The following is a 27,855-nucleotide window of genomic DNA, read 5'->3' on the forward strand; positions in this document are numbered from 1 at the left end:
AACTCACTGGTGTTGCAAATAAACACAGCTGAGAATTAACAGTTTTTAAGCAAGTACAGAGCCAGTGAAGAAGGACGGCATTGGGGCGGGGTGGGGGAGGGGTGGAGTGGCAGGAAGGAACAATGCGGAAGGTCTGTGATAGGGTGTAGGACAGGAGTGATTAAATCGCAAAAGGGATGAGGGTGCAAGGCAAAAGTGGGTGGTAACGGGACAAGTTTTAAAAAAAAAACTAAATCTGCCCTCTCAGTTGTACGTAAAAATCCCATGGCACTATTTCAAAGAAGAGCAGAGGAGTAATTTGCGGTGTCCTGATCGATATTTATCCCTCAGTCAACATAACATAAACAAGATTATCTGATCATTTTCACATTGCTATTTGTGGGAGCTTGCTGTGCGCATTTGGCTGCCGTGTTTCCCACATTAGAACAGTGACTACATCCCAAAAGTACTTCATTGGCTGTAAAGTGCTTTGAGACGTCCGGTGGTCATGAAAGGCGTTATATAAGTGCAAATCTTTCTTTAAAGGTGGGTCCAGGGGAGGTGTGAATAACAGAGGGGGAGAGAAAGATGTAAAAGCTAGCGGGTTGCCATGGTCTGGGAATGTGGCAGAAGGAATTCAGGTAGACCCCAAAAAGTGCGGACCACCCCGCTGGCCATAGGGGATCTCCCCCCCCCCCCCCCCCCCCCCAAACACCCCGCAGGTCTATCTGCCTTTCACTATCAATTTCATGATAACCAGAAAAGCACAGTTCATTCGTTTACAGGATATTCATACATTCCTAATTTGGAGCAAGCCTCAAGCATCCATCTTCAGGCTCACACTTCAGACGTGCCATCACTTTGCATGGGCTCCTGGCGCAGAACCAATTTCCCCCCTCCATATGTTCAATTCTGCAGTGGAATATTGACCATACAACCTTCTGAAATCAGAGGCAAGTGTCCTCCTAACTGAACCAAGGTGATAATGCAGACAAAATTACAGTTAGTGCAGTGGGAGCAGCCAGAAAATATGCAGTAAAACAGTAGCTGTGGAAAAAATCTATTATTCATTCCAGCGGGAGTGGAAGAAGTGATAATTAAAGCACAGGAGCTGGAGGAATTTGTTTTTATAGAGCAGTAATGTTCAGAAATAGCTCTTAAACCTTGAGAGCAGTAGGCTTTTGTTTTTTTTTATAGCCAGAAGCAGTAGGAAACCCATTTTATTTAGGATTACATAAAGAAATCAAAACAGACAGTGCGAGGCTTTTACGGTTACATCAGCAGTACAACATAGATCTTGCAGAGCTACGGACATTGGGCGGGCAAAGGATCAAGCTTGAATCAATATAGATTTCTGAAGACAATTAGAAGAAAATACAAACATTAAAATGGGAGAACAAAAATGCAGAATTGTATTGTTCAAACTGCAACCTTATTGTTTTACCACATTACTGTTGTTATGTCTTGAATAAAGAGTCAGACTAGATACTGCAAGCTCAAAGTAAGTGTGACCGTAGTCCTTTATTACAGATCTCGAAGAATGCCTCTCCAGCCTGTGAGGCCTCCTTATATACAGCCGCTTCCAAGGGATTGTGGGATCCCTTGGGACTCCAGAGAATAAGCCCTCTGGTGATTAGACATGGTAATTACAGGTTTACATACATAACAACACTCTCCCCCAAAGTCAATAGTGTAACTACAATGTGAGTCGATCTGAGGCCTTCCTTTCCCTGGTTGATCATCTCGGTGCAAATGCTGGTGTTGGTGAGTCGTTTGTTGGGCCTTTGCTGGGCTGCTGCGCAGCTGGCCTTGCTGGGCTGCTGGGGGTGATGGTTCTGCTTCATGGTCAACCGCTGGATCGGTTGCCACTTGTGTGTGTGTTGGGGGGTCGAAAAAGGTAGAGACTATTGTGGGTTGTTCTGGATAGTCCGTAAATCTGAGTTTGGTTTGGTCCAAGTGTTTTCTGCAGAGGAGTCCATTTGTGAGTTTGACCACACTCCTCTCTTTGGCCAAAACAGTGCCAGCAATCTTGGGACCTTGTCCATAGTTCAACACAAATACAGGATCATTTACTTCAATTTCTCGTGACACATTTACGTGATCATATGTGTTTCTGTTGAAGCCGCCTGCTCTCTACCTGTTCGTGTAGATCAGGGTGGACTAACGAGAGCCTTGCCCTTTTCATGAGCAGTTCAGCGGGAGGGACGCCGGTGAGCGAGTGGGGTCTTGTGCGGTAACTAAGCAGGACTCGGGATAAGCGAGTCTGCAGTGAGCCTTAAGTTACCCTTTTCAAGCTCTGCTTGATTGTTTGAACTGCTCGTTCTGCCTGACCATTGGACGCTGGCTTAAATGGGGCAGACGTGACATGTTTGACCCCATTGTGGGTCATGAATTCCTTGAATTCGGCACTGGTAAAGCACAGCCCATTGTCATTTGCACCAGGCAGGCCGTGCATGGCAAACATGGCCCGTAGGCTTTCAATGGTGGCAGCAACCATGTTTGCCGAGATTATCACACATTCAATCCACTTGAAGTACGCATCTACAACCAGTAAAAACATTTTTCCCAAGAATGAGCCTGCATAGTCGACATGAACCCTAGACCACGGTTTGGAGGGCCAAGACCATAAACTTAGTGGCGCCTCCCTGGGTGCATTGCTTAACTGGGAACATGTATTATATTTATGCACACAGGTCCCTAAGTCTGTATCGATACCAGGCCACCACACGTGGGATCTGGCTATCGCTTTCATTACAATGCCTGGGTGGGTACTGGGGAAATCACTACTGAAAGTGTCCCTGCCCTTTTTTGGCACAACCACCCGATTACCCAATAGTAGGCAGTCTGCCTGTATAGACATTTCATCTTTGCGCCGGTGGTATGGCTTTATTTCTTCCTGCATCTCTAACGGGACACTAGACCAACTCCTGTGGAGCACACTTTTTTTTACTAAGGACTGTAAGGGGTCCTGACTCATCCAGGTTCTAATCTGTTGGGCGGTAACAGGTGATTGCTCACTCTCGAATGCTTCAATTACCATAACTTGATTTGCAGGTTGTGCCATCTCCACCCCAGTGGTGGACAGTGGTAGCCTACTGAGAGCATCCGCATAGTTTTCTGTGCCTGGCCTGTGGCAGATGATGTAGTTGTATGCGGACAACGTGAGCGCCCATCTCTGGGTGCGGGCCGATGCATTCGTATTTATCCCTTTATTTTCAGAAAAGAGGGATATAAGCAGCTTATGGTCGGTTTCCAATTCAAATTTGAGCCCGAATAGACATTGATGCATTTTCTTTATCCCGTAAATACACGCTAATGCTTCTTTTTCGATCATACTGTAGGCCCTCTCGGCCTTAGATAGACTTCCGGATGCATAGGCAACCGATTGCAATTTCCAAATTCATTAGCTTGTTTCAATACACACCTGACCCCGTATGACAACACATCACATACTAGTACCAAACGTTTACATGGATCATACAACACAAGCAATTTGTTTGAACATAACAGCTTCCTAGCTTTCTCAAAGGTATTTTCTTGGCTTTTACCCCATAGCCATTCATTTCCTTTACGCAGTAAAGAGTGCGTGGGTTCTAACAATGTGTTAAGACCCGGTAAGAAGTTACCAAAGTAGTTCAGGAGTCCTAGAAATGGCTGCAGCTCCGTCACGTTCTGTGGTCGTGGTGCGTTTTTGATTGCCTCCGTCTTCGAATCGGTGGGCCTGATGCCGTCCACTGCAATTCTTCTCCCCAGGAACTCCACTTCAGACGCCAGAAAAACGCACTTCGAGTGTTTTAGCCTGAGCCCCACACGATTAAGTCGACTAAGAGCCAACTTCAGGTTCTGCAGGTGCTCGATGGTGTCCCGACCTGTAACCAAGATGTCATCCTGGAAGACCACCGTGCATGGGACCAACTTCAGCAAGCTTTCCATGTTCCTCTGGAATATCGCCGCGGCCGATTGAATCCCAAACGGGAATGTAAATGAAGAGACCTTTGTGCATGTTGATGCAGGTGAGGCCTTCCGAAGATTCCTCCAGCTCCTGCATCATGTAGGCCGAGGTCAAGTCCAGTTTCGTGAACATTTTCCTTCCTGCCAGCGTCACAAATAGGTCGTCTGCCTTTGGTAGCGGGTATTGATCCTGCAGTGAGAAACGATTGAGTTATTTTGTAATCACCACAGATTTTGATGGTGCCGTCTCCCTTGAGGACTGGAACAATCGGACTGGCCCACTCATTGAATTCGATTGGTGAAATGATGCCCTCTCGTTGTAGCCTGTCCAGCTCGATCTCCACGCTCTCTCATCATTTAAGATACCGCTCTCGCCTTGTGATGGATGGATCGCGCCCCCGCAATCAAATGGATCTGCACTTTTGCTCCTTGGAACTTCCCGATGCCTGGTTCAAACAGCGCGGGGAACTTGCTTAGTATCTGGGCACATGAGGTGTCATCGACGGACAAAAGCGCTCGGACATCATCCCAGTTCCAGCCTATCTTTCCCAGCCAGCTCCTGCCGAACAGCGTGGGACCATCGCCCGGTACCACCCAGAGTGGTAAATCGTGCACCGCTCCATCGTAGGAGACCTTTACGGTAACACTGCCAATTACGGTAATCGGTTCCTTGTGTACGTTCTAAGTTTGGTATGAATGGGAGTCAGGACTGGCCTTGAAGCCTTGTTGCACCACGACTTATCGAAAGTCTTTTTATTCATTATGGACTGTCTTGCGCCCGTGTCCAGCTCCATGGACACCAGGAGTCCATTTAATTCAACGTTCAGCATTATCGGGGGACACATTGTGGTAAATATGTGCACCCCATATACCTCTGCCTCCTCAGCCTGAGGCTCTGGTTCGTCATGATCCACCGTGGATCTGTCCTCCTCTGCAACATGTTGGTTTGCAGGGTTTGCAGCTGGTCTGCACATGCGTTGGAGCTGTCCCATTGTTCCACAGCCCTTGCAAGCGTATCCTTTGAAGCGGCATGAATGGAATTGATGACCACCCCTACAGCGCCAACAAGGTATTAATTGCCTTGTATTCACCACCCTTGATGGCGGGCTCTGAGTCATCTGCAGACGTGCAGCTACAGGCATCTAAGTCCTGCCATGTGCAGCACTAGTGTGCTGGGAAATTTGTTTGGTAATGTCACTGGTGGAGATAAATGCCTGGGCTATCACTATGGCTTTACTCAAGGTTTGGATCTCTACAGTCAAAAGTTTGCGAAATATTACTTCGTGGCCAATGCCAAGTACAAAGAAGTCCCTGAGCATATGCTCCAAGTGTCTTTCAAATTCGCAATGTCCTGCAAGGCGCTTTAGCTCGACGACATAGCTCGCCACTTCCTAGCCTTCAGACCTCTTGTACGTGTAGAACCGATAGCTCGCCATCAGAACGCTTTCCTTTGAGTTTAGATGCTCCCAGACTAGTGTGCACAACTCATCGTATGACTTGTCTATGGGTTTTGCTGGAACGAGCAGGTTTTTCATGAGGCCATACGTTGGTGCCCCACAAACGGTGAGGAGGATCACCCTGCGTTTGGCAGCGTTTCCTTCTCCTTCCAGTTCGTTGGCCATGAAATATTGGTCAAGTCGCTCCACGAAGGTTTCCCAATCATCTCCCTCCAAAAATGTCTTCAAGATGCCCTTGGTTCTCTGCATTGTTGCATTGAGGTTCGTCATCTGTATCTCGTCGTCAGTTATGTCTTGAATAAAGAGTCAGACTAGATACTGCAAGCTCAAAGTACGTGTGACAATAGTCCTTTATTACAGATCTCAGAGTTCTCCTCCAGCCTGTGAGGTCTCCTTATATACAGGACTCCAGGGGATAAGCCCTCTGGTGGTTAGACTTGGTAATTACAGGTTTACATACATAACAACCGTTATCTTTCTTCATTTGACTTATTTTTTTTAAATGTTTAAAAAAAATGTTTTGTTGCTTTTAATATTCTCTCTCACTCCCCTTGAAGGCAGTAACTCTAGACAGGGTATGGTTGCATGGGCACCTCTTACTTGGTGATGCCTGATGACCTTGCAATGGCGGTTGGTGTCCTTCTGGACAGGTGAGGCACGCCCACCTTGTTGCCATGGCAACCGGGCCTCTGCCCGGGTGTGACGCGAAGTGCTGCGCTTTCTGGTTGACAGCAATTATTCTAAAAGAATGCAAGGGTCAAAGGAGAGTGAGGTGGGGCCGGAGGTAGATGGGAGAGGAGGAAGACATTTTAATAAATACCTTGGCAACGCCGGCTCCTTTTTTCCAACTATGGCCCTAAAAAATGCCTAATGCCCAGGTCCAGGACCAGCCGCTATTAAGCCACTCAAAAGAACAGCTTATCAAGAATGTAACTCAACTCATCAGATGTTCTGATGACAACGCTTGCTGGAATTCACCAGGTAAAGAGAAAAATAATTATTCTAGTCAGCCTAGTCAAATCAATAGGAAACTTGTACACAATCTTATCTACTCAGAATTCTAAAGCCAGGCACTTAGAATCAGAGAATGGTTACAGCACAAAAGGAGGACATTCAGACCATCGAGCCTGTGCCGGCTCTCTACATCAGCACTTCAGCTAGTCCCACTCCCCGCCCTTTCCCCGTAGAATGATTTTCCTTCAGGTACTTATCCATCTCCCTTTTGAAAGCCGTGATTGAGTCGGCTTCCAGAATCCCTTCAGGCAGTGCACGCCAGCTCCTAACCATTCGCTGCCTAAAAAAGCTTTTTCTTATGTAGCCTTTGGTTCTTTTGCCAATCATAGAAACATAGAAAATAGGTGCAGGAGTAGGCCATTCGGCCCTTCGAGCCTACACCACCATTCGATAAGATCATGGCTGATCATTCCCTCAGTACCCCTTTCCTGCTTTCTCTCCATACCCCTTGATCCCTTTAGCCGTAAGGGCCATATCTAACTCCCTCTTGAAAATATCCAATGAACTGGCATCAACAACTGTCTACGGTAGGGAATTCCACAGGTTAACAACTCTCTGAGTGAAGAAATTTCTCCTCATCTCAGTTCTAAATGGCCTACCCCTTATCCTACGACTGTGTCCCCTGGTTCTGGACTTCCCCAACATCGGGAACAATCTACCCGCATCTAACCTGTCCCGTCCTGTCAGAATCTTGTATGTTTCTATGAGATCCCCTCTCATTCTTTTAAAGTCCAATGTATAAAGGCCCAGTTGATCCAGTCTCTCCTCATATCTCAGTCCAGCCACCCCAGGAATCAATCTGGTGAACCTTCGCTGCACTCCCTCAATAGGAAGAACATCCTTCCTCAGATTAGGAGACCAAAACTGTACACAATATTCCAGGTGAGGCCTCACTAAGGCCCTGTACAACTGCAGTAAGACCTCCCTGCTCCTATACTCAAATCCCCTAGCTATGAAGGCCAACATACCATTTGCCTTCTTTTCCGCCTGCTGTACCTGTATGCCAACTTTCAATGATTGATGAACCATGACACCCAGGTCTCATTGCACCTCCCCTTTTCCTAATCTGCCGCCATTCAGATAATATTCTGTCTTCGCATTTTTGCCCCCAAAGTGGATAACCTCACATTTATCCACATTATACTGCATCTGCCATACATTTTCCCACTCACCTAACCTGTCTAAGTCACCCTGCAGCCTCTTAGCATCCCCCTCACAGCTCACACCGCCACCCAGCTTAGTGTCATCTGCAAACTATTACACTCGATTCCTTCATCCATATCATTGATGTATATTGTAAAGAGCTGGGGTCCCAGCACTGAGCCCTGCAGCATTCCACTAGTCACTACGTGCCATTCTGAAAAGGACCCGTTTATCCTGACTCTCTGCTTCCTATCTGCCAACCAGTTCTCTATCCACGTCAGTATATTACCCCCAATACCATGTGCTTTGATTTTGCACACCAATCTCTTGTGTGGGACCTTGTCAAAAGCTTTTGAAAGTCCAAATATACCACATCCACTGGTTCTCGCTTGTCCACTCTATTAGTTACATCCTCAAAAAATTCCAGAAGATTTGTCAAGCATGATTTCCCCTTCATAAATCCATGCTGACTTGGACCGATCCTGTCACTGCTTTCCAAATGTGCTGCTATTTCATCCTTAATAATTGATTCCAACATTTTCCCCACCACTGATGTCAGGCTAACCGGTCTATAATTACCCGCTTTCTCTCCCTCCTTTTTTAAAAATGGTGTTACATTAGCTACCCTCCAGTCCATAGGAACTGATCCCGAGTCGATAGACTGTTGGAAAATGATCACAAATGCATCCACTATTTCTAGGGCCACTTCCTTAAGTACTCTGGGATGCAGACTATCAAGCCCCGAGGATTTATTGGCCTTCAATCTCATCAATTTCCCTAACACAATTTCCCGCCTAATAAGGATATCTTTCAGTTCCTCCTTCTCACTCGACCCTCGGTCCCCTAGTACTTCCAGAAGGTTATTTGTGTCTTCCTTCGTGAAGACAGAACCAAAGTATTTGTTCAATTGGTCTGCCATTTCTTTGTTCCCCATTATAAATTCACCTGAATCTGACTGCAAGGGAACTACGTTTGTCTTCACTACTCTTTTTCTCTTCACATATCTATAGAAGCTGTTGCAGTCAGTTTTTATGTTCCCGGCAAGCTTCTTCTCGTACTCTATTTTCCCCCTCTTAATTAAACCCTTTGTCCTCCTCTGCTGAATTCTAAATTTCTCCCAGTCCTCAGGTCTGCTGCTTTTTCTGGCCAATTTATATGCCTCTTCCTTGGATTTAACACTATCCTTAATTTCCCTTGTTAGCCACGGTTGAGCCACCTTCCCCGATTTATTTTTATTCCAGACAGGGATGTACAATTACTGAAGTTCATCCATGTGATCTTTACATGGTTGCCTTTGCCTATCCACCGTCAACCCTTTAAGTATCATTTGCCAGTCTATTCTAGCCAATTCACGCCTCAAACCATCGAAGTTACCTTTCCTTAAGTTCAGGGCCCTAGTTTCTGAATTAACTGTGTCATTCTCCATCCTAATAAAGAATTCTACCATATTATGGTCACTCTTCCCCAAGGGGTCTCGCACAACAAGATTGCTAATTAGTCCTTTCTCATTACACAACACCCAGTCTAGGATGTCCAGCTCCCTGGTTGGTTCATCAACATATTGGTCTAGAATACCATCCCTTATACACTCCAGGAAATCCTCCTCCATTGCATTGCTACCAGTTTGATTAGCCCGATCAATATGTAGATTAAAGTCACCAATGATAACTGCTGTACCTTTATTACATGCATCCCTAATTTCTTGTTTGATGCTGTCCCCAACCTTACTACTTGGTTCGCCTTAAATCTGCGTCTTCACTTGTCTCACCTGGTACTTTGTCCAAATAATCATTCCTCCTATGTGTCCAGACAGTAGACTCCCAAAATAAGCGCTCTACTCAGAGCTCCGACACGGCAAATGAGTCCCAGGTGGGCAGAGGAAACACTTCAAGGACATCCTCAAAGCCTCCTTGAAAAAGTGCAACATCCACACCGATACCTGGGAATCCCTGGTCCAGGAACACTCAAACTGGAGGAGCAGCGTCCGGGAAGGCACCGAACGCCATGAGTCTCTTTGCTGGGAACACATGGAAGCCAAGTGCAAACAGCGGAAGGAGCATACGACAACTCAAGCACCCCACCCACCCGTCCCTCCAACCACCCTCTGCCCCACTTGTGACAGAAATTGTAGATCCTGCATTGGACTCATTTTCACCTTAGAACTCATATTAGTGTAAAAGCAAGTCATCCTCGACTCCGAGGGACTGCCTAAGAAGAGAAGTGTCTAAACAGAGGGGTGATGGGCATATAGGGCGTTTATGTGGAGAGAGCAGACAAAGTAAATGCTAATAGAGAGTGAATCCCGGATTAACCTTGTTTTATTTTGTCTGGAAAGACAGACACTTTTTTGGCTTATGAACATTTGTTGATATTAAGACATCAATCTGTACGAAACCAACAGATATCTTTACATGGAAAACGCAGGAGAAAACTAAATTGAGAGAGTAGGAGAATTTTGTTTATGTGTAGATCACCTTCAAAGCTTGAAAAAAATCTTTGGGGTCTCTATATCTGCAGTATATCAATTTCCTGTTGCTGCAACTTCCACTGATGCTGGGGAGTCCCACAGGCATTCAGCCACTGTAGGGCAGCACTGTGAAATGCAAAGTAGGAATTTGCAGGAGCACTGCAATATCCAGCAAGTGGCGCTGCTGAAAACATTTTGATAAGGTTTGAGAGACAGAACAGGCACAAACAAAATAACACAGAACAGACCTCAATAACACAGGACAGACACCAATAACACATAACTGTTCCCAATAACACAGGACAGACCCCAATAACACATTACTGTTCTCCAAAACACGGCACAGACCCCAATCACATATATTACAGACTGCAAAAACACAAATTACAGACCCTAACACAAATTACAGACCCCAACAACACAGGATAGACCCTAACAACACAAATTACAGACCCCAAATACACAAATTACAGACCCCAATAACACAGGATAGACCCTAATAACACAAATTACAGACCCCAATAACACATTACAGACCCCAATAACACATTACAGACCTCATAATACATGACAGACACCAATAACACAGGACATACCCCAATAATAAGAAACAGACTCATATAACACTGGATAGACCCAAATTACTTAGGATTGAACCATGTAACAAAGGTAAGGTTAAGACCGAGAAATGGGCAGTCAGCCCATTAAAGCCATTCTTCCACGTAAAGGTATCCATGAAAGCATCCAGCCTCCTTGGAACATTCTTACCATTTTTGCCTCATTACACCACCTGGCAGATTGACCCAAACATTTAAAGTAAAATTGTTTTTCCTAACATCTGTTAGGAAAATCAATTTTACACTAATTTAAATGCTCATCCTCTAGTACAGCTTTTCCGGTTTATTTTGCAATAATATTCAGATTTACCATATCTAAACCATTGTTTAAATTTTTTTGCTGAGATTCTTAATTAACCTCCTTCCTTTATTCTAAACAGGATAACTTAAGCTTCTCTAATTCTTCTCCATAGCTCATCCTCTTTACACTCCGAGTCAGTATTGTTGATCTTCTCTGCACCCTTTGTAATGCTTGTACTTTTTTCGTGTGACCAGACATAATGCTCCAAATTAGATCCAACCGATACACTTTTTACTCTACTCTTCTGGTTATATATTCCCATATTCTGATAACTACTTAATTCCCTCACAACATCATCAACTATCATCCAGGTCTCCTATCTCCCTCCGACATTTCAGTCCCATTCATTGTGCACTTATAAAGCACATTATTATGACCAATACGCAATATTTTACATGGAAAATATACGATACTTTAGCAAACCGACCCAAGAATGCAAGGCAAAACCAGCTAATATAGAATAGATCCAATAACACTGGACAGACCTACTAATACAGGATAGTCCTAATTAACAGAGGGGAGTCCCAATAACCTTATAAGAAAAACTTAGATTTATATACCATAGACGGTCCCTCGAATGAGGATGGCTTGCTTCCACACCAAAAGGGATGAGTTCACAGATGTTTCAATGAAGGACCCGATATTCCAGTCCTGAACGCCAGGGATGGAAGATGCCTGTGCGTGGATTTTTTTAATGTGGATGACCATTGCACGTCAACCACCACACGGACTTGACAGAGCTAGGCCTTTATCCAGTGGCAAGGGTTAACCAGGACGACTGGAGACCTGCTCTGCTGCATGAACCTAGTGCGCACACATATCGCAGTGTGGGCTGCCCTGTACCCTCGTTTGCCACACCTCCGCCACGATATCTTGCCGCTCCTCCGCCACAAACATTCACCGCACCTCCGCCATGATTTCTTGCCGCTCATCCGCCCCAACCTTCCCGCTCCTCTGCTGTACCTGGGCCCCGCCGATGTTTCTGCCTATGCTCTAAACGGCGACCTGGGCCTTGATGATGTCACCCAGTCGCCCACCTGGAAATCGTCGCACACTTGGAACGACTCGCACTGGATGTTGTATTTAATCAGCTTCAGCTCTTTTATGCTCCCAGCCTGCTGTGGTGTCCTCTTGCAGATCGGAGTGGGCCACGATGTGAATTTATACACCACCTTTCATGATCACCGGACGTCTCAACGTTCTTTACAGCCAATTAAGTACTTTTGGAGTGCAGTCACTGTTGTAATATAGGAAACACTGGAGCCAATTTGCGTACAAACAAGCTCCCACAAACAGCAATGTGATAATGACCAGATAATCTGTTTGTTTTGTTGATTGAGAGATAAATATTGGCCAAGATACCAGGATAGTGCCATGGGATCTTTTACGACCACTTGAGAGGGCAGATGGGATCTTGGTTTAACGTCTCATCCGAAAGTGCTACCTCAGCATTGCACTGGAGTGTCAGCCTAGATTTTTTTGTACTCAAACCCACAACCTTCTGACTCAGAAGGCGAAAGTGCTACCCACTGAGCCACAGTTGACACTGTGAAAGCAAACAAAAAAACACATAGGTCGAAGACAAATAACAAACAGAAGACCCAAAACACAGGACATGACCAAATAACAAGAGATATACCTAAACACAACAGACCCCAAAAGGCAGGACTCAACAAAAACACAGGACTTGCCTAAATATTTTTTATTATTCGTTCCTGCAATATGGGCGTCGCTGGCAAGGCCAGCACTTATTGCCCATCCCTAATTGCCCTTGAGAAGGTGGTGGTGAGCCGGCCGTCATGAACAGCTGCAGTCCCGTGTGGGGAGTTCCAGGATTTTGATCCAGTCACGATGAAGGAACGGCGATATATTTCTAAGTCAGGATGGTGCGTGACTTGGAGACTGACTTGCAGTTGATGGTGCTGCCATGCGCTTGCTGCCCTTGTAAGACACAGCCAAAGCACAGCACATACCCAAATAAGAGACACATGACAGACCCAAAAACGCCAGACTGACCAGAAAGCAGAGAGCTTTCACGGTCATATCGCGGGAGTCTGAGAACGAGGTCCATGAAATAAGACGCAACCATTAATGTGTGATTAAATAATGAGCACCTCGTTACATCCAACACTTGGCAGAACAATTTGACAGATAATTGAGTTCGCCCAGTAAGGCGATCGGTTTAGTTTGTGTTGGAAACGAAATAAACAAAAAGAAAACACCAGTTCTGAAAACAAGGCGCTTTTTCTGTTCTTGCACAGGCGGCTAAACCTAACGAGGTTTGAATCGCAATACGATAGAAATTAAGCAGCAGCCGCCGAAACAGGAAACAAAAATAAAGAAACAATATTAGACTTATGTTCATCATTTATTAACTATTTTTGAGGACCGCAAGCCCGGTGATAGCTCGTTAGACAAAGTACCACCGATTGATCCATGAGCGTTGGTTTGGGTTCGCGCTGCCTGGATTGGCTTGGCAAAATCGATCCGTGAGGAAAAATACAATGAAAGGGGAACGGTGGTGGCAGGTCTGATCAGAAAGACAAGTTCAGGGTTTGGAGTGGGACCATTCCTCAGCCAAAAGCTAAAAGGGTCCTAGTGCTGTGGTCGACCTGATGTGCCACATTTCTCGTCTCTGCTCCTTTGATGCTGTGCCTCTTCTCTATGGGAGGAGTCTGGACTGTTGAATTCATGTATAAGGTGGCGCGGGGGTGGTGGGCAATGAATATGTTGGCTTTTAAACGGAGTCTGGCTTTGCCGACAAGAATGGGACGGTGCCTGGGGCTTGTAATCGGCGTTACAGTCTGGTAGAGGCTTATCTTAAAGGGAGGGGGCTGGGTGTGTGTGTGCTGGAAGAGGCTGGCGGAGAAGGGAGGCGTGGAGCTGCTAACCATGCCATCAAAACATTGTAAACCACATACACACACACACACACACACAGGGGCAAGATAAAGAAATAATTCACTCTGGCCACCGGCTTGAAAGTTCCCCTGCCGAGCATTGGGTCGATTTGATTTGATTTTTTTCTCTCTCTCTCTCCCTCTGCCTCCCTCTCTCAAACCACGATGCCCCCCCGTGCCTTGACTCTGAGTCTCCTTCACTGCAGCCTCCCTGGGATCTTGTACTTCTTCGCATCGCTCCCCATGCTCGCTCACCTCCCGGCCGGAGCTCACATCGGAGAGCGCAGTGCGGCGGCTGCGGGTCTCGGTCCAGCCAGGGGGCAGCCGAAGGAAATGAAAACACTCATCCTCTTGGATGTGAGCATCAGGAGCTCGATTCGGACCGTCAGCGAAAACTTTCTGTCCATCCAGCTCGACCCCGCTGTGGTGCACAATGGCTGGATCGATTTCCTAAGGTAAAATTTTATTTATTCTGAGAGCCAGGGTAGTTTTTGTTTGTGTGTGTCTGTGTGTTGAAATATTTTTTCTCTCGGGTTAATAATCTCCAACATGAAATTGACACGCTTTTTTTTCATTCGGGTTAATTTATTTTATTTACTTTCAAAAGCGCGCGGCATCGAATTGCCTGAAACTGATTGGAAATAGATTAGGATCAACTTTTAAAAAAAATTAACATTTCGCTTCTGTGCATTCGACGTGGCACATTTCATATCTAATCTAGGCTGATTAAAGGGCCATTTTTATGGTCCGGATTATTCAGAAAAACATTCAACTTTCATACTGTTGGGACAACAACTATAAACACATCTTCATATTTTAACCTGTGAAGCGATTTTTGGAGAGAAAAAAAAACGCGACTTAATTTCAAGAAACTGAAATGCCGTTAAATTCGATAAAGCGAAACCAGATTTTTTGTTTTTTAAAATCAGGAAATCGTTTATAAAGCGCCGGTTAGCACTCGCTGGAATTATACACCCAAAAAATATTTCGGATAGAATGAACAGGTTTTTACATAGGACATCGAAAAAAGAATCTCAGTTCGGCGAATCGACGGCAACATGTTCTATTTTTTTAAATTCAGAAATCAAATTATTCAAATAAAAAAGAGTAGCTGAATATTTGACGGGGGTGGGGGAATTGCCAGCGCTCAGATTTCCCACAAATCTGGCGAGCTGGTAAATAAAACCGCTCGTTTCTCTCGTGTCCCTTTCATGGGGTTTCGTTTTTTTTAAGGACTTAAAACAAATATATATATGTAAGATCGATTTCACACAATGATAGCGACCCACCTAAAACCTTGCTGTAAATACTGATCGAGACTAGGCAGGATTTGAAAGCAGCGGGGATCAAACCCTGGTGATAACACACGGTTTAAAACTTGGCTGTCTGTGGAATTCATTCGGTCCATGTAAGTTTAGAAGGTTGAGTGTGAAATCAATTTTGTTTATAAAAAAGGAGCCAAAATGTTTGTTTCTTGGAGCGAGAGTCCCATGTGTCCTATTTTACGTTCCTCATAATTTTAGATTCCTACTCCCAACTGGTCGCCCTCAGTGTTGTAACCAATATTCGGTTACTGTGCGTGTGTATGTATAACCGAGTTCAGTGTAACACTTAAAAGCAGAAACTCTTTCCCTCCCCCGTGCATTATTCTCACTAAATTTACCATTTTCACTATAGCGAGCACTCCTGAATTGGGGCGAAAAAAAATAGAACTCGTCCCTTGGAAAAAAAAATCCTCGATACAAACCCGATACATATCCGTTTATTCAAGTCTAATGGCTCAAGCTTGTCTTCCAATCTCGGCAGTCTCTGTATAAAGACTCGCATTTATCCAGAAACTACCCGCATCATCCCAAAGCGCTTTACGTACAATTGCTGTTCAAATGAATAACATTGCACGAATGCATTTAAGAGAAAGTGAGTTACTCTTAAACACGAAACTCTTTTGTAATGACACCCCCGCTTTATGTTTAATGTACGGCTCGCGCAAACAACGTGCCTTGATGTGAGATGCTTTACACACACAAGCTTAGGTTAAAAATTAAGTTTTACAAGGGTCCCTGAAAATGAAACGTGTCTGTGTGTGTGTGTGCTTTTCCACAGTTCCAAAAGGCTGGTAACGCTGGCGCGAGGGTTGGCTCCGGCCTTTCTGTGGTTCGGTGGGAAAAGGACGGATTTTCTACAGTTCCAGAATCACCGCAATCTAGCAAAGCACAGGGGAGAGCTGGGGCCAGATTACTACCTGAAAAACTACGAAGACGGTATTTGCATCTTTTTTAAAAAAACGCCTCTGATCCCTCGGCACTGCTGTCAGTGCAATCTCCTCCTGTCACCCGCCCCTTGCTAACACCACTAACACCAAATGTTGTTTCAATGCCGCTCGATGCAGAAAGTATAAATACACGTTTTATAATTTGTGCACTGGCATGTTAGACAAATAATGCATAAAAGGTACCGAAGAATGTTTAACATTAATTATATTTGAAGCACTTTATATCTGGCATTTTGTATCTGTATATAATATATGCACATACATATAATGAAACATATGCATATTATATACATGTACTCTCCCTATATATTCTTTCTACACACTATCTCTGTATATATTCTCTCTGCATCTTTACAAAAATTTCGGTTGACACTCCAGTGCTGAGGGAGCACTGCACTGTCTGAAGTGCTGTCTTTCGGATGAGAGTTAAACCGAGGCCCCGTCTGCTTTCTTAGGTGGAGGTTAAAGATCCCACGGCACTATTTTGAAGAAGAGCAGAGGAGTTTTCCCCATGTCCTGACCGATATTTAATCCTCAATCAATATAACAAAAATACCCAGATTATCTGGTAGTTATCACATTGCTGTTTGTGGGAGCTTGCTGTGCGCAAATTGGTTGCCACGTTCCCTACATTACAATAGTGACTACACTTCCAAAAACTACTTCATTGGCTGTAAAGTGCTTTGAGACGTCCTGTGGTCGTGAAAAACGCTACATAAATGTCTTTCTAGTACAACATATAAATTTGCCGCATTTCCTGCTGCATATGCCATGTGCAAATATCCGTTACATGTCAAGCTGTTTATAATGTAATAAACGTATATAATGATTGCAGGGATTGCCTATACAAATCGCAAATTGTTAATGTTATAGTTACAAAAGGCATGTTACCTGTCACACTTTGCGCATATTTCATAATATTTCATAAATCTACTAAACTTTTAAAAGGTCATCATCATAGGCAGACCCTCGGAATCGAGGAAGACTTGTTTCCACTCTTAAAATGAGTCCTTAGGGGGCTGAGAGGTGTCAGCTCATTATATCCCCGGCGTCTGGTTGGGAGATGGTGTCAAAATCGTGGTAAAATATCCCATGTGGTTCCCTGGATGGGATTTCTAATGTAAACGAATTTTTAATTTGAAGATTTTTTTTTAAAATCCTGTTAATTCTCTGTGTTGAGTGATCAGAGATTCAGTTTGGGGGAAGGGGGCGGTAAGGGGTGATAAGTGTCAGAACAGTCATTTCAAGCACACTCTGAGGATTTTGTTTCAAATTGCAGACATTGTCCGCAGTGACATCGCGCTGGACAAGCAGAAGGGCTGCAAAATCGCGCAGCACCCGGACATTATGCTGGAGTTACAGAGAGAGAAAGCGTCGCACATGCAGATGGTTCTGACCAAGGAGCAATTCTCCAACACCTACAACAACATCACAATAACAGGTAGGAAGAGCAGGCCCGGCCCGTGCTGGGACCTTTGGGGGCGGAGGTGGAGGTGTGGAGGTGTTTTTTGATTGAATAGAGTTCGGCTGAACGAGGGAGAGACTGACTTGAGGCAAGAGTGTTCGATTACTTCTCCCCGGAGCTCAGTGACCGCGCCATTCATTCTTTGGCAATTTTGTGCGGACATTTCGATTTCCGTGCTGAATGTCATTTCCGAATCCAGGTACTTTTGCATCTTACAAGAAACTTCTCATTGTAGACTTCAGTTTGCAAAGGAACGGGAAGTAAAAACGAGGATTTAAATATAAAAACATATTATTTGTAACAATTGCTACCAATTAAATAGCGTTCAATGCGGTGGTTTGCCAATGTCCGATTTGATTTCAATATTTCTTGCATTACTTTTAAAGAAACTCTGTGAAAAATGCAACGTATTAAACACGGATAAGAAGGAACGTTTTAAATTTAACAAATTAGCGTGTGCACAATGCATGTAATGTATCAGTTGCATGTAGTGTACCTCATAGAATCATAGAAATTTACAGCACGGAAGAGGGCCATTTCGGGTGTCCAGGCCCAGCCTAATCCCACTTTCCAGCTCTTGGTCAGTAGCCCTGTAAGTTACACTTTAAGTGCACATCTAAGTATCTTTTAAATCTGGTGAGGGTTCCTGCCTCTACCACCCTTTCAGGCAGTGAGTTCCAGACTCTCACCACCCTCTGGGTGAAGATATTTCCCCTCATATCTCCTCTAAACCTCCCCCCCATCACTTTAAATCTATACCCTCTGGTTATTGACCCCTCTGCCAAGGGAAACAGGTCCTTCCTATCCACTCTTTACAGGCCCCTCATAATTTTATACACCTCAATCAGGTCTGCCCTCAGCTTCCTCTGTTTCAAAGAAAACAGACCCAGCATCCCCAATCTTTCCTCATAGCCAAAATTCTCCAGTCCAGGCAATATTCTTGTAAATCTCCTCTGCACCCTTTCCAGTGCAATCACATCTTTCCTGTAACATAGAAACATAGAAAGTAGATGCAGGAGTAGGCCATTCGGCCCTTTGAGCCTGTACCACCATTCAATATGATCATGGCTGATCATGCAACTTCTGTGCCCCATTCCTGCTTTCTCTCCATACCCTCTGATCCCTTTAGCCATGAGGGCCACATCTAATTTTCTTTTGAATATATCTAATGAACTGGCCTCAACAACTTTCTGTGGTAAAGAATTCCGCAGGTTCACAATTCTCTGAGTGAAGAAGTTTCTCCTCATCTCGGTCCTAAATGGCTTACTCCTTAGACTGTGACCCCTGGTTCTGGACTTCCCCAACATCAGGAACATACTTCCTGCATCTAACCTGTCCAATCCCGTCAGAATTTTATATGTTTCAATGAGATCTCCTCTCATTCTTCTAAATTCCAGTGAATATAAGCCTAGTCGATCCAGTCTTTCTTCATATGTCAGTCCTGCCATCCCAGGAATCAGTCTGGTGAACCTTCGCTGCACTCCCTCAATAGCAAGAATGTCCTTCCTCAGATTAGGAGACCAAAACTGCACACAATACTCAAGGTGTGGTCTCACCAAGGCCCTGTACAATGGCAGTAAGATGTCCCTGCTCCTCTACTCAAATCCCCTCGCTATGAAGGCCAGCATGCCATTTGCTTTCTTTACTGCCTGCTGTACCTTCAATGACTGATGTACCATGACACTCAGATCTCGTTGCACCTCCCCTTTTACTAATCTGTCACCATTCAGATAATAATCTGCCTTCCAAAGTTTTTGCCACCAAAGTGGATAACCTCACACTTATCCACATTCTACTGCATCTGCTATGCATTTGCCCATTCACCTAACCTGTCCAAGTTTCCCTGCAGCCTCCTAGTATCCTCCTCGCAGCTCGCACTGCCACCCAGCTTAGTGTCATCTGCAAACTTGGAGATATTACATTCAATTCCTTCGTCTAAATCATTAATGTATATTGTAAATAGCTGGGGTCCCAGCACTGACCCTGCGGCACCCCACTAGTCACTGCCTGCCATTCTGAAAAGGACCCGTTTATTCCCACTCTTTGCTTCTTGTCTGCCAACCAGTTCTCTATCCACGTCAATACATTACCCCCAATACCATGTGCCTTAATTTTGCACACTAATCTCTTGTGTGGGACCTTGTCAAAAGCCTTTTGAAAGTCCAAATACACCACATCCATTGCCTGGTAACATGGTGATCAGAACTGCACACACAGTACTCCAGCTGTGTTTTATACTGTTCAAGCATAACCTCCCTGCTCTTGTATTCCATGCCTCGACTAATAAAGGCAATTATTCCATATGCCTTCTTAACCACCTTATCTACCTGGCCTACTACCTTCAGGGATCTGTGGACTTGTACTCCAAGGTCTCTTTTGTTCCTCTACACTTTTCAGTGTTGTACCATTTAATGGGGCCGAAATAGGTCGACATACCGCTGCATATTGCCCGTGGACCGCCAGCGTTCCGTCCAAAAGGGCGATTTTGGTCAGAAAACAGCTACATACTGCTGACATACCGTTCAGCGGAATATTCATCAATGACGGTGATGCACACCGTCCGCCCAAAAAGTGCGATTTTCATTGCATACCGCCGAAATACCACCGGAGCTGCATATCGTCCTGGAAAAGGTGGTTTTACCCGATGGTAAGTGGCCGGGAATGGGCGGAGTGCACAGAACCACCATTTTGGAAATCGGGAACTGTCAGCTAAAGCAGCAGCTCTGTATCTCTGAGGTGAAAAGTGATTTTAGAGTGCGATTATGATTGGAAAAGGTATATTTACTATTACTGAGCAAATTATTAAGATAGAAAGGCATTTTATTAATTTTTTTGATAAAAAAATATTGTGGAGATTTAAGAAGAATGGGGCCTGTGTTATCTCAGCCTGTATTGATGGAGGAACCAGATGTGAGGAGGTTTATTGAGCAGAGTTACAAGTCTCATGGAAGACGTCACAGAATGGTGAGGAGGAGGAGGCCTTATCCACAAAGGATCTTCAGGGAGAAGTGTTCATACTTGGACCTGATCGATCGAAGGCTGCGTTTCCGTAAAGAGGACATCACTGAGATTTGCCAGCTCATTAAGGCAGACCTGCAGTCCGGTTGCAGCAATATTACTGCACTCTTTGTCGAGATGAAGGTGACTGTGGCGCTTTCCTTTTATGCATGTGGGTCTTTTCAATCATCATATGTGCTATTTCTCAGTACGCTACTCATCAGTGCATTCAACAGGTAACCGAAGCACTGTATGCGCGCCGGACGCAATTTTTTAAATTCCCAATGACGAGGGAGGTTCAGAGTGACAGGACTTTGGGATTTGCACATATTGCCGGCTTCCCCAAGGTGCAGGGTGCTTTTGACTGTACTCATATTGTCCTGCGAGCACCATTACAGGAGGTGGAGGTGTATCGAAACCGGAAGGGATTTCACTCCCTCAACGTGCAGCTGGTATGCGACCATACACTGTGGATAATGGCAATGAATGCCTACTTTCCAGGGAGCATTCATGATGTGCATATCTTGCGGGAGAGCACTGTGTTTGGCCTGTTGAAGTCTGAGCCACAAGGTAAATGCTGGACACTGGGGGACAAAGGGTATGGCCTCGCCACCTGGCTCTTGACCCCCCTGTGGAACCCTCACACAGAACCTGAGCAACGGTACAATAAAAGCCATATAGCCACACGTAACATAATTGAAGGTGGCAAACCAGTCTGACCCACGCCTTCCCGCAACGGCTATCTGTCCACCTGTGACAGGGACTGTGGCTCTCTTATTGGATTATTCAGCCACCTAAGAACTCATTTTAAAAGTGGAAGCAAGACTTCCTCGATTCCGAGGGACTGCCTATGATGAATTGAACGACAATTGGAGTGCTGAAGCAGCGCTTTCAATGCTTGGACCAGTCAGGAGGCAGACTGCAATACTACCCTGAACAGGTTGCTAAGTTCACTGTGGTGTGCTGCATGTTGCATAATTTAGCAATCATGCGGGGACAGGAATTGCCACAGGGGACTGCAAGACCACCTGAGGAGAGAGTGCAGGAGACGGAGGAGGAAGAAGAGGACAATGCAGGAGGATGACGAGGAGCTTGCAGATGAACCCATGGCACCACCTCCAACGCCACAGCGGAGGGCATGCGGAGCGTATGCCACTGCAAAATTGTTACGTCAGTAGTTCATAAATGAATGCTTTGCTTGAATGTGGAGAGCTATATTTTGGGACCATCATGACTGTTACCCCAAAAGTTTGACACAGTTCAAGAAATTCAATTCAACCGTTTATCAAAAAAAATTAAATATATACAACAATTTCAAAACTTTATAAAAATTTACAACTGCTACAACTTTAATAAAAACTTTAACAAAACTTACAAAACTTTAATACCAAATTTAACAAACTTTTTATAACTTTAATAACAAATCCTTTCGTTTCCCCGTCTACGCCCTCTGCCCCTTCTGCGGCCGCATGGTACACCACCCTTGGGACTATTCCCCCCTTTCTTACTGCCACCCTTCCCTTTCCCAGTGCCCATGGGCACGGACCTCCCCAGGTTTATACCAAGCTGCCGTCCAGCACCGCACCCCAAGTGCCATTGCTGTCATTTGGGGGGTTGGGGGGCAGTAGTGAGACATTGCAGGTGCAATAACTGGGGCCTCAGGAGAAGCTCGCGATGTGGAAGGTGAGGCTTCTGAGCTGGGAGATGATGTCAGCTCCCCACCCTCAGATGCTGTCGACCTGACTACTATGGCACGTGGGGGTTCTGCGTCATACCCCGATCCTGTCGATTGCTGCATGGCTTCGACGCCGTCAGCGGTTCGCTCCATCGCGGCGATCATACGCAACCTTTCCTCCGATTGCCGCGTTGATAAAGCCGCGACGTTAGTGGCTATCGCAGTCATGGTTTTGAGCAGCTCTGGACCTATGTCGACGCTGGCCTGTGACAGACGCACCATGTCCTGGTACACGCCTACAGCAACCGACCTTTCCTGCACCAATCTCCATCACTGTGGCAAAGGCGCTGCAATACTGGGGGTGCCTTGCTGCGCACCAATTGGTCCGGCAGAATCAGAGGACCCATGGGGGATTCCCCTGAATCTAGACTCCGTGGTGGTGGAGGATGTTCCAGCTGTCCCACATGGAGCTGGTGCATCCTCCTCCGTCTCCACCACCAGCTCCACTCCACTGGCTGCTGGATCAGCTGCTCTTCCTATTCTTCTTCCTCTTCCTCGTCAGGAGAGGCCTGGGTGATGCCAGAGGTGGAGGCAATGGGTCTGTCGTCGGTGTCACTGTGGTTTGAATCATCGGAGTCTGGAAGTACAAGACAACATTTTAAAAAGCTTGGCAGCAGGGAAGGGGTGAGGGTTACATTAGTACATAGTACAGTGACATATCGCAGTCTTATTTAAATGTCCACCACTGCTGCAGTACTGCATTATATGTCGCAGACAGAATACATATATGCATTGCGTTACATGCCCCCGACATTGCAGTACATCCCATGAGGCCAACATTACAGTGCAATAAACTTACTTTACATTACATCAGGCCAACATTACAGTTACAGTTAGATTACATGACATGATAGGATCGCAACACAGACTGCATTTTATTCAACTTACCATCTTGTGTGAGTGGGTCAGCTCCAATGACGGTGATGGCACGGTTGCTATACCCAACCAGGGACAGGGCACAGATCTCAATATCTGTAAGCGGCTCCTGGGTTGTGGGGCAGCCCCCCCCTGCGACGCTGATCGTCGGATGCTATTGCAGATGTCTTCCTCTGCAGAAAGGAAAGTAAATCAAAGTATAAATCTTCAGTCCATTTAACATGGCACAGACACACACACACAAACACACACATTAAAAGAGCGCTGCGTTGATCCTCTTGTCATTGCCTGAAAAGCACGAATACATCGCCATAACCTTAAGATAAGTAACATCATCCGTGTGACATTGAACCTACATTTACATGGTACATAGCACATGGGGGGAGGGGGGGTGGCATAAATAAAAGCATTACTTACTCTTGCAACCCTCACCAGGTCGTTCCATCTCTTATGGCACCTTTCCCCAATGCGTACTATCGTACTTTTCGAGGACACAGCTTCCCCGATCTCGTCCCAAATTGGGTTGTATTCCTTTGGGAGGGGCTTTCCACGACCACCCTTGAGGTCGGAGTACCTCTCTGTGATGTACTCCAGAACTCCGTTTCATCGAAGGCAGGCGCCCTCAACCTCCCCTCCTTCTTGATATTCCTGTGCTTGGATGTTTTCTTTTACATTGGCATAATTTTTTTCTGGCTATTAAGTTTCCCTTCTTAAATATCTGTTCTTGTGATGAAATTATTAGTTGCTACCAATTTTTTTCCACTGGCCTTCGACTACCTTGCTGCTCCTTCTCATTCTCTCTCTCTCTCTCCTTCTCAACTCACTGCGCATACGTGAGTGACCCCTGACCCCCAAAATCCCAGGTAAAACGCTTGTGAAAAAAATTGGGAATTTTTTTTTTTTGCACATGCGCAATTCCGTCCATCGAACAGAGAGTCGATCGATCTTGATCGACTACTAAGATGCTTACCGCCCGATGCAGACTGCTGACATACTGCTGATATAATGCCAAAATGTTTTTCACCAATTTTGCCTTCTTCGGTCTCGGCGGTATCCCGGTGGTATGAAACGACATACCGCCGAGACATGGGCGGACCATCTGTATCGATCAAATTCGGGCCCAATGTGTATTCCCTTGCCTTGTTAGACTTCCCCAAATGCAATACCTCACACTTATCCAGATTGAATTCCATTTGCTACTGTTCTGCCCACCTGACCAGTATATTGATATCTTCCTGCAGTCCGCAGCTTTCTTCTTCATTATCAACCACATGACCAAGTTTAATGCCATCTGCAAATTTCTTAATCACACCCCCAACATTTAAGTCCAAGTTATTGATATATACCACAAAAAAGCAAGGGACCCAGCACTGAGCCCTGCGGAACCTGACTTCCAGTCACAAAAACACCCATCAACCATTACCCTTTACTTCCTGCCTCCGTACCTGTTGCATTTAGTGTACCAGTTGCATGCATTGTACTATTTGCATTTAGAGTACTAGTTACATGCAGTGTACTAGTCACATGTGGTGCACCAGTTGGGCTGACTGAGTGGGACAAAGCAACAGAGACTTTGTTCTGAAGTGACCCATCAGCTATTTTTCTTCCAATGATTTCACTTGTTGGCTGATTACAGTTTGTCAAAATGACTGGGAAATCTGCTACACTTTTGTATTAAATGCACCCAAGTACTGGGATTTCAAATTTCCAGAATGCACGGAACACATTTAAATAATTATGTTGGGCCGTATCAGAGAGTTAGTGGCCCAGAGATCCCAGTCGGCTGCTTCCCGCGGGCGATTAAGGGAAAAACTGAAAAAAGGTGCGCACCTACCTGTTCCTGCTGCGCCCACGTGAGTTCCCGATTCTGAGGCCTCCACTTACTGCGCGTCAGAGCGTGTGCACGTCAGGACGTGCGCAGGGCTGGAGCTGCAGTCACATGGCTCTGGGCAGCCAATTAAGGTATATTCTCATTCATAATAGTGGGAACTCCGTAAATTGGATTCCCATTATTATGAATGAGAAACCTCCCCCAAACACACAAAACTCTAATAAGAAATAGAAAAAATACATCACATAATTTTATTAATTTAAATTAAAGTTATTTATGTATTATAAAAAAGTTTTTAAAATTATGGTTTAAAACAAACTTACCGTAGTGGGGAGGGTTTTTAATAATAAAATGTGTTTTTATAATTTTATTTTAAAATGTTTTTGTGTATTTTAAAACTCTTACACCCGTAAAAGCTTTTATCAGGTGCAAGAGTTTTCAGGATATTTGCTGGGCAAGATATGGGTAAATACTGCAATCATCATCATCATAGGTGGTCCCTCGAATGAGGATGACTTGCTTCCACGAGAGTTCACAGATGTTTCAATGAAGGACCCGATGTTCCAGTCCTGAACTCCAGTTGAGGGGGTGGAAGATGCCTGTGCATGAATTTTTTTAATGTGTGGTGACCATTGCACATCAGCCACCACATGGGCTTTGACAGAGCTAGGCCTTTACCCAGTGACAAGGATTAACCAGGACAACTGGAGACCTACTCTGCTGCACGGATCTAGTGTGCACACATATCGCAGTGTGGGCAAGTCAGTGCTACCTCTGGGCTCTCGGCTCTTCTGGGCCTCGTACACTCATTCGCCGCAACTCTGCCACGATGTTCCAGGGCCTGGCGCTCCAGCTCTATTTATAGACCTGACCTGCGGTGGTGTTCTCACACAGGTCAGGGAGGCCCACGATGTTCCAAGGCCCGGCGCTCCAATCTTGCCCATGCAAATTTCCTCGCACCCGATATGCTCCAGCTTGACAGATCGGAAAAGCTGGTTTTCAGCGCATGCGCATTGTGCGCTGAAAACCGGCTTTTGCGATGCTTTCCCGGGTCCGTAGACACACCGTACAGACCCAGGAGGCAGGAATTTCTGGGCCATTGTTATTGAATGGAGTCTCATTCTGAAGTAAAAGCACTGCAAGATGTTATTCTCATGTAATGGTGAATATTCTTATAAAATTTACCCTCTGTCTCAAAATATCAAAGATCTGATCGTAATTAGTCTAGAAATTTTGCTTTAAATGCATAGTTGTCCTTCAGAATGGTATTTGTGAGCAATTCGTGGTTGGCAAATCTGGGTTATACTGCTGACTGCGGGATGCCCTGAGATCAGTGATGAAGGAGCCGTGCACACACATGTTTGGGGACAGGCACAGAGCTTTGCTACCAGGTGGCTAATTTGTAACATTGAGAAAAAGCAGGTGGGAGAGCAGCCCTGTGCTGTGATGAAAAAACATGGAGCAGTAAGCTTATAAAGTTCTCAGGAGGCCTAGGGGACCGATTTGGGCAGTTTTAAAATGCGGCTTTTTGCCACATCTGGTGTGAACTCAAACCGACGTGAGTCAGGGCTCTCAAACCACTTGGCTTTGCAGACTCGAGAACCAGATTGGGATCTGTCTATTCAGTTATATTTCCAATTGTGTACAAATGCACATCCTAAATCATTTGGCAAGAGCATGAAAGTAGCAGTATAACATTACTGTAATATTTGGATTATTGAAGCTTTACCATCCAGCTCCTACACAGACCTCTGTGTAAATCCTAGTACTATATTGTGAAGCAGGTGGCAGACTTAATAAAAATTGTATTTAAAGCATTGTTGAGCAAATATTCTCAACATGTACTATAACATGTGCACAACCACTTTATTTATGAAGATGCATGCCACAGTTTTTGTAATTATTTCTTAGACTATTAATTGAATTTGAAAATAAATGCCTTTGTATGCTCTTATCCCTCAATCAACATAACAAAAACAGATTATCTGGTAATTATCACATTGCTGTTTGTGGGAGTTTGCTGTGCACAACTTGGCTGCTGCGTTCCCCACATTACAACAGTGACTACACTCCAAAAGTACTTCATTGGCTTTAAAGCACTTTGAGACGTCCGGTGGTCATGAAAGGTGCTATATAAATGCAAGTCTTTCCTTCCTTCCTTCCTTCCTTCCTCCTTCCCTCCCTCCCATCCATCCATCCAATGCAGGCCTATGCAGTGGGTTAGCACATTGTCAGTTAAAATGAGCAGTGTAGGTTTAAATTGAGCCTAGGCTGATGGGATGAAAATATACTCTGGCCGCTGCCTGTAAGGTTCCCCCATGCAATAGAAATGGGCAGTATCACTCCAGTTCCTAGTAGGCATGGGCCCACAGCACAAAACATCCCCTAATTCAGCACTAAATTGGTAATATCACTCAGAATGGTCACAGGTTAGCTGGTGCGGGAATTTGAAACATGTTACTCTGGTGCAAAGGGCATCTACTTGATGTTGGGGTTGAAGTACAAAATTTGACAAAGCAGCCCGCTTGATTGGCATCCCATTCACTATCTTCTGAAGGGGCTTGACAGGGTAGATGCTGAGAGGATGTTTCCCTTCGTGGGGAAATCTAGAATTAGGGGGCATAGTTTCAGAATAAGCAGTTGCCCATTTAAAACGGAAATGAGGAGGAATTTCTTCTCTCAGAGGGTCGTGAATCTTTGGAATTCTCTACCCCAGAGAGCTGTGGAGGCTGGGTCATTGAATATATTTAAGGTGGAGATAGATAGTGTAAAGACTTTGGGGAGGAGTGATGTTATGTATGTAAGCATTGTAACTGTGTAAGACCTGCCACCAGAAGGCGTAACTGTTGG

The 27,855-nt window shown here is 45.1% G+C and overlaps 1 protein-coding gene across 1 annotated transcript in view; it reads left to right on the top strand.

Annotated features, from left to right (window-relative positions):
- The first annotated feature begins 5,972 nt into the window (after window positions 1-5,972).
- The window catches only part of hpse2 (heparanase 2), a 570,820-nt gene continuing 548,937 nt past the window's right edge, over window positions 5,973-27,855 (top strand). The window contains exons 1-4 of the mRNA XM_070873950.1: window positions 5,973-6,037; window positions 14,036-14,284; window positions 15,933-16,090; window positions 17,395-17,542. Coding sequence (XP_070730051.1) covers window positions 5,973-6,037; window positions 14,036-14,284; window positions 15,933-16,090; window positions 17,395-17,542 — 620 coding nt within the window. The remainder of the gene's footprint in view (window positions 6,038-14,035; window positions 14,285-15,932; window positions 16,091-17,394; window positions 17,543-27,855) is intronic.

This window comes from Pristiophorus japonicus, chromosome 3 (assembly GCF_044704955.1).
Source record: "Pristiophorus japonicus isolate sPriJap1 chromosome 3, sPriJap1.hap1, whole genome shotgun sequence".
Taxonomy (NCBI): Eukaryota; Metazoa; Chordata; class Chondrichthyes; family Pristiophoridae; genus Pristiophorus; species Pristiophorus japonicus.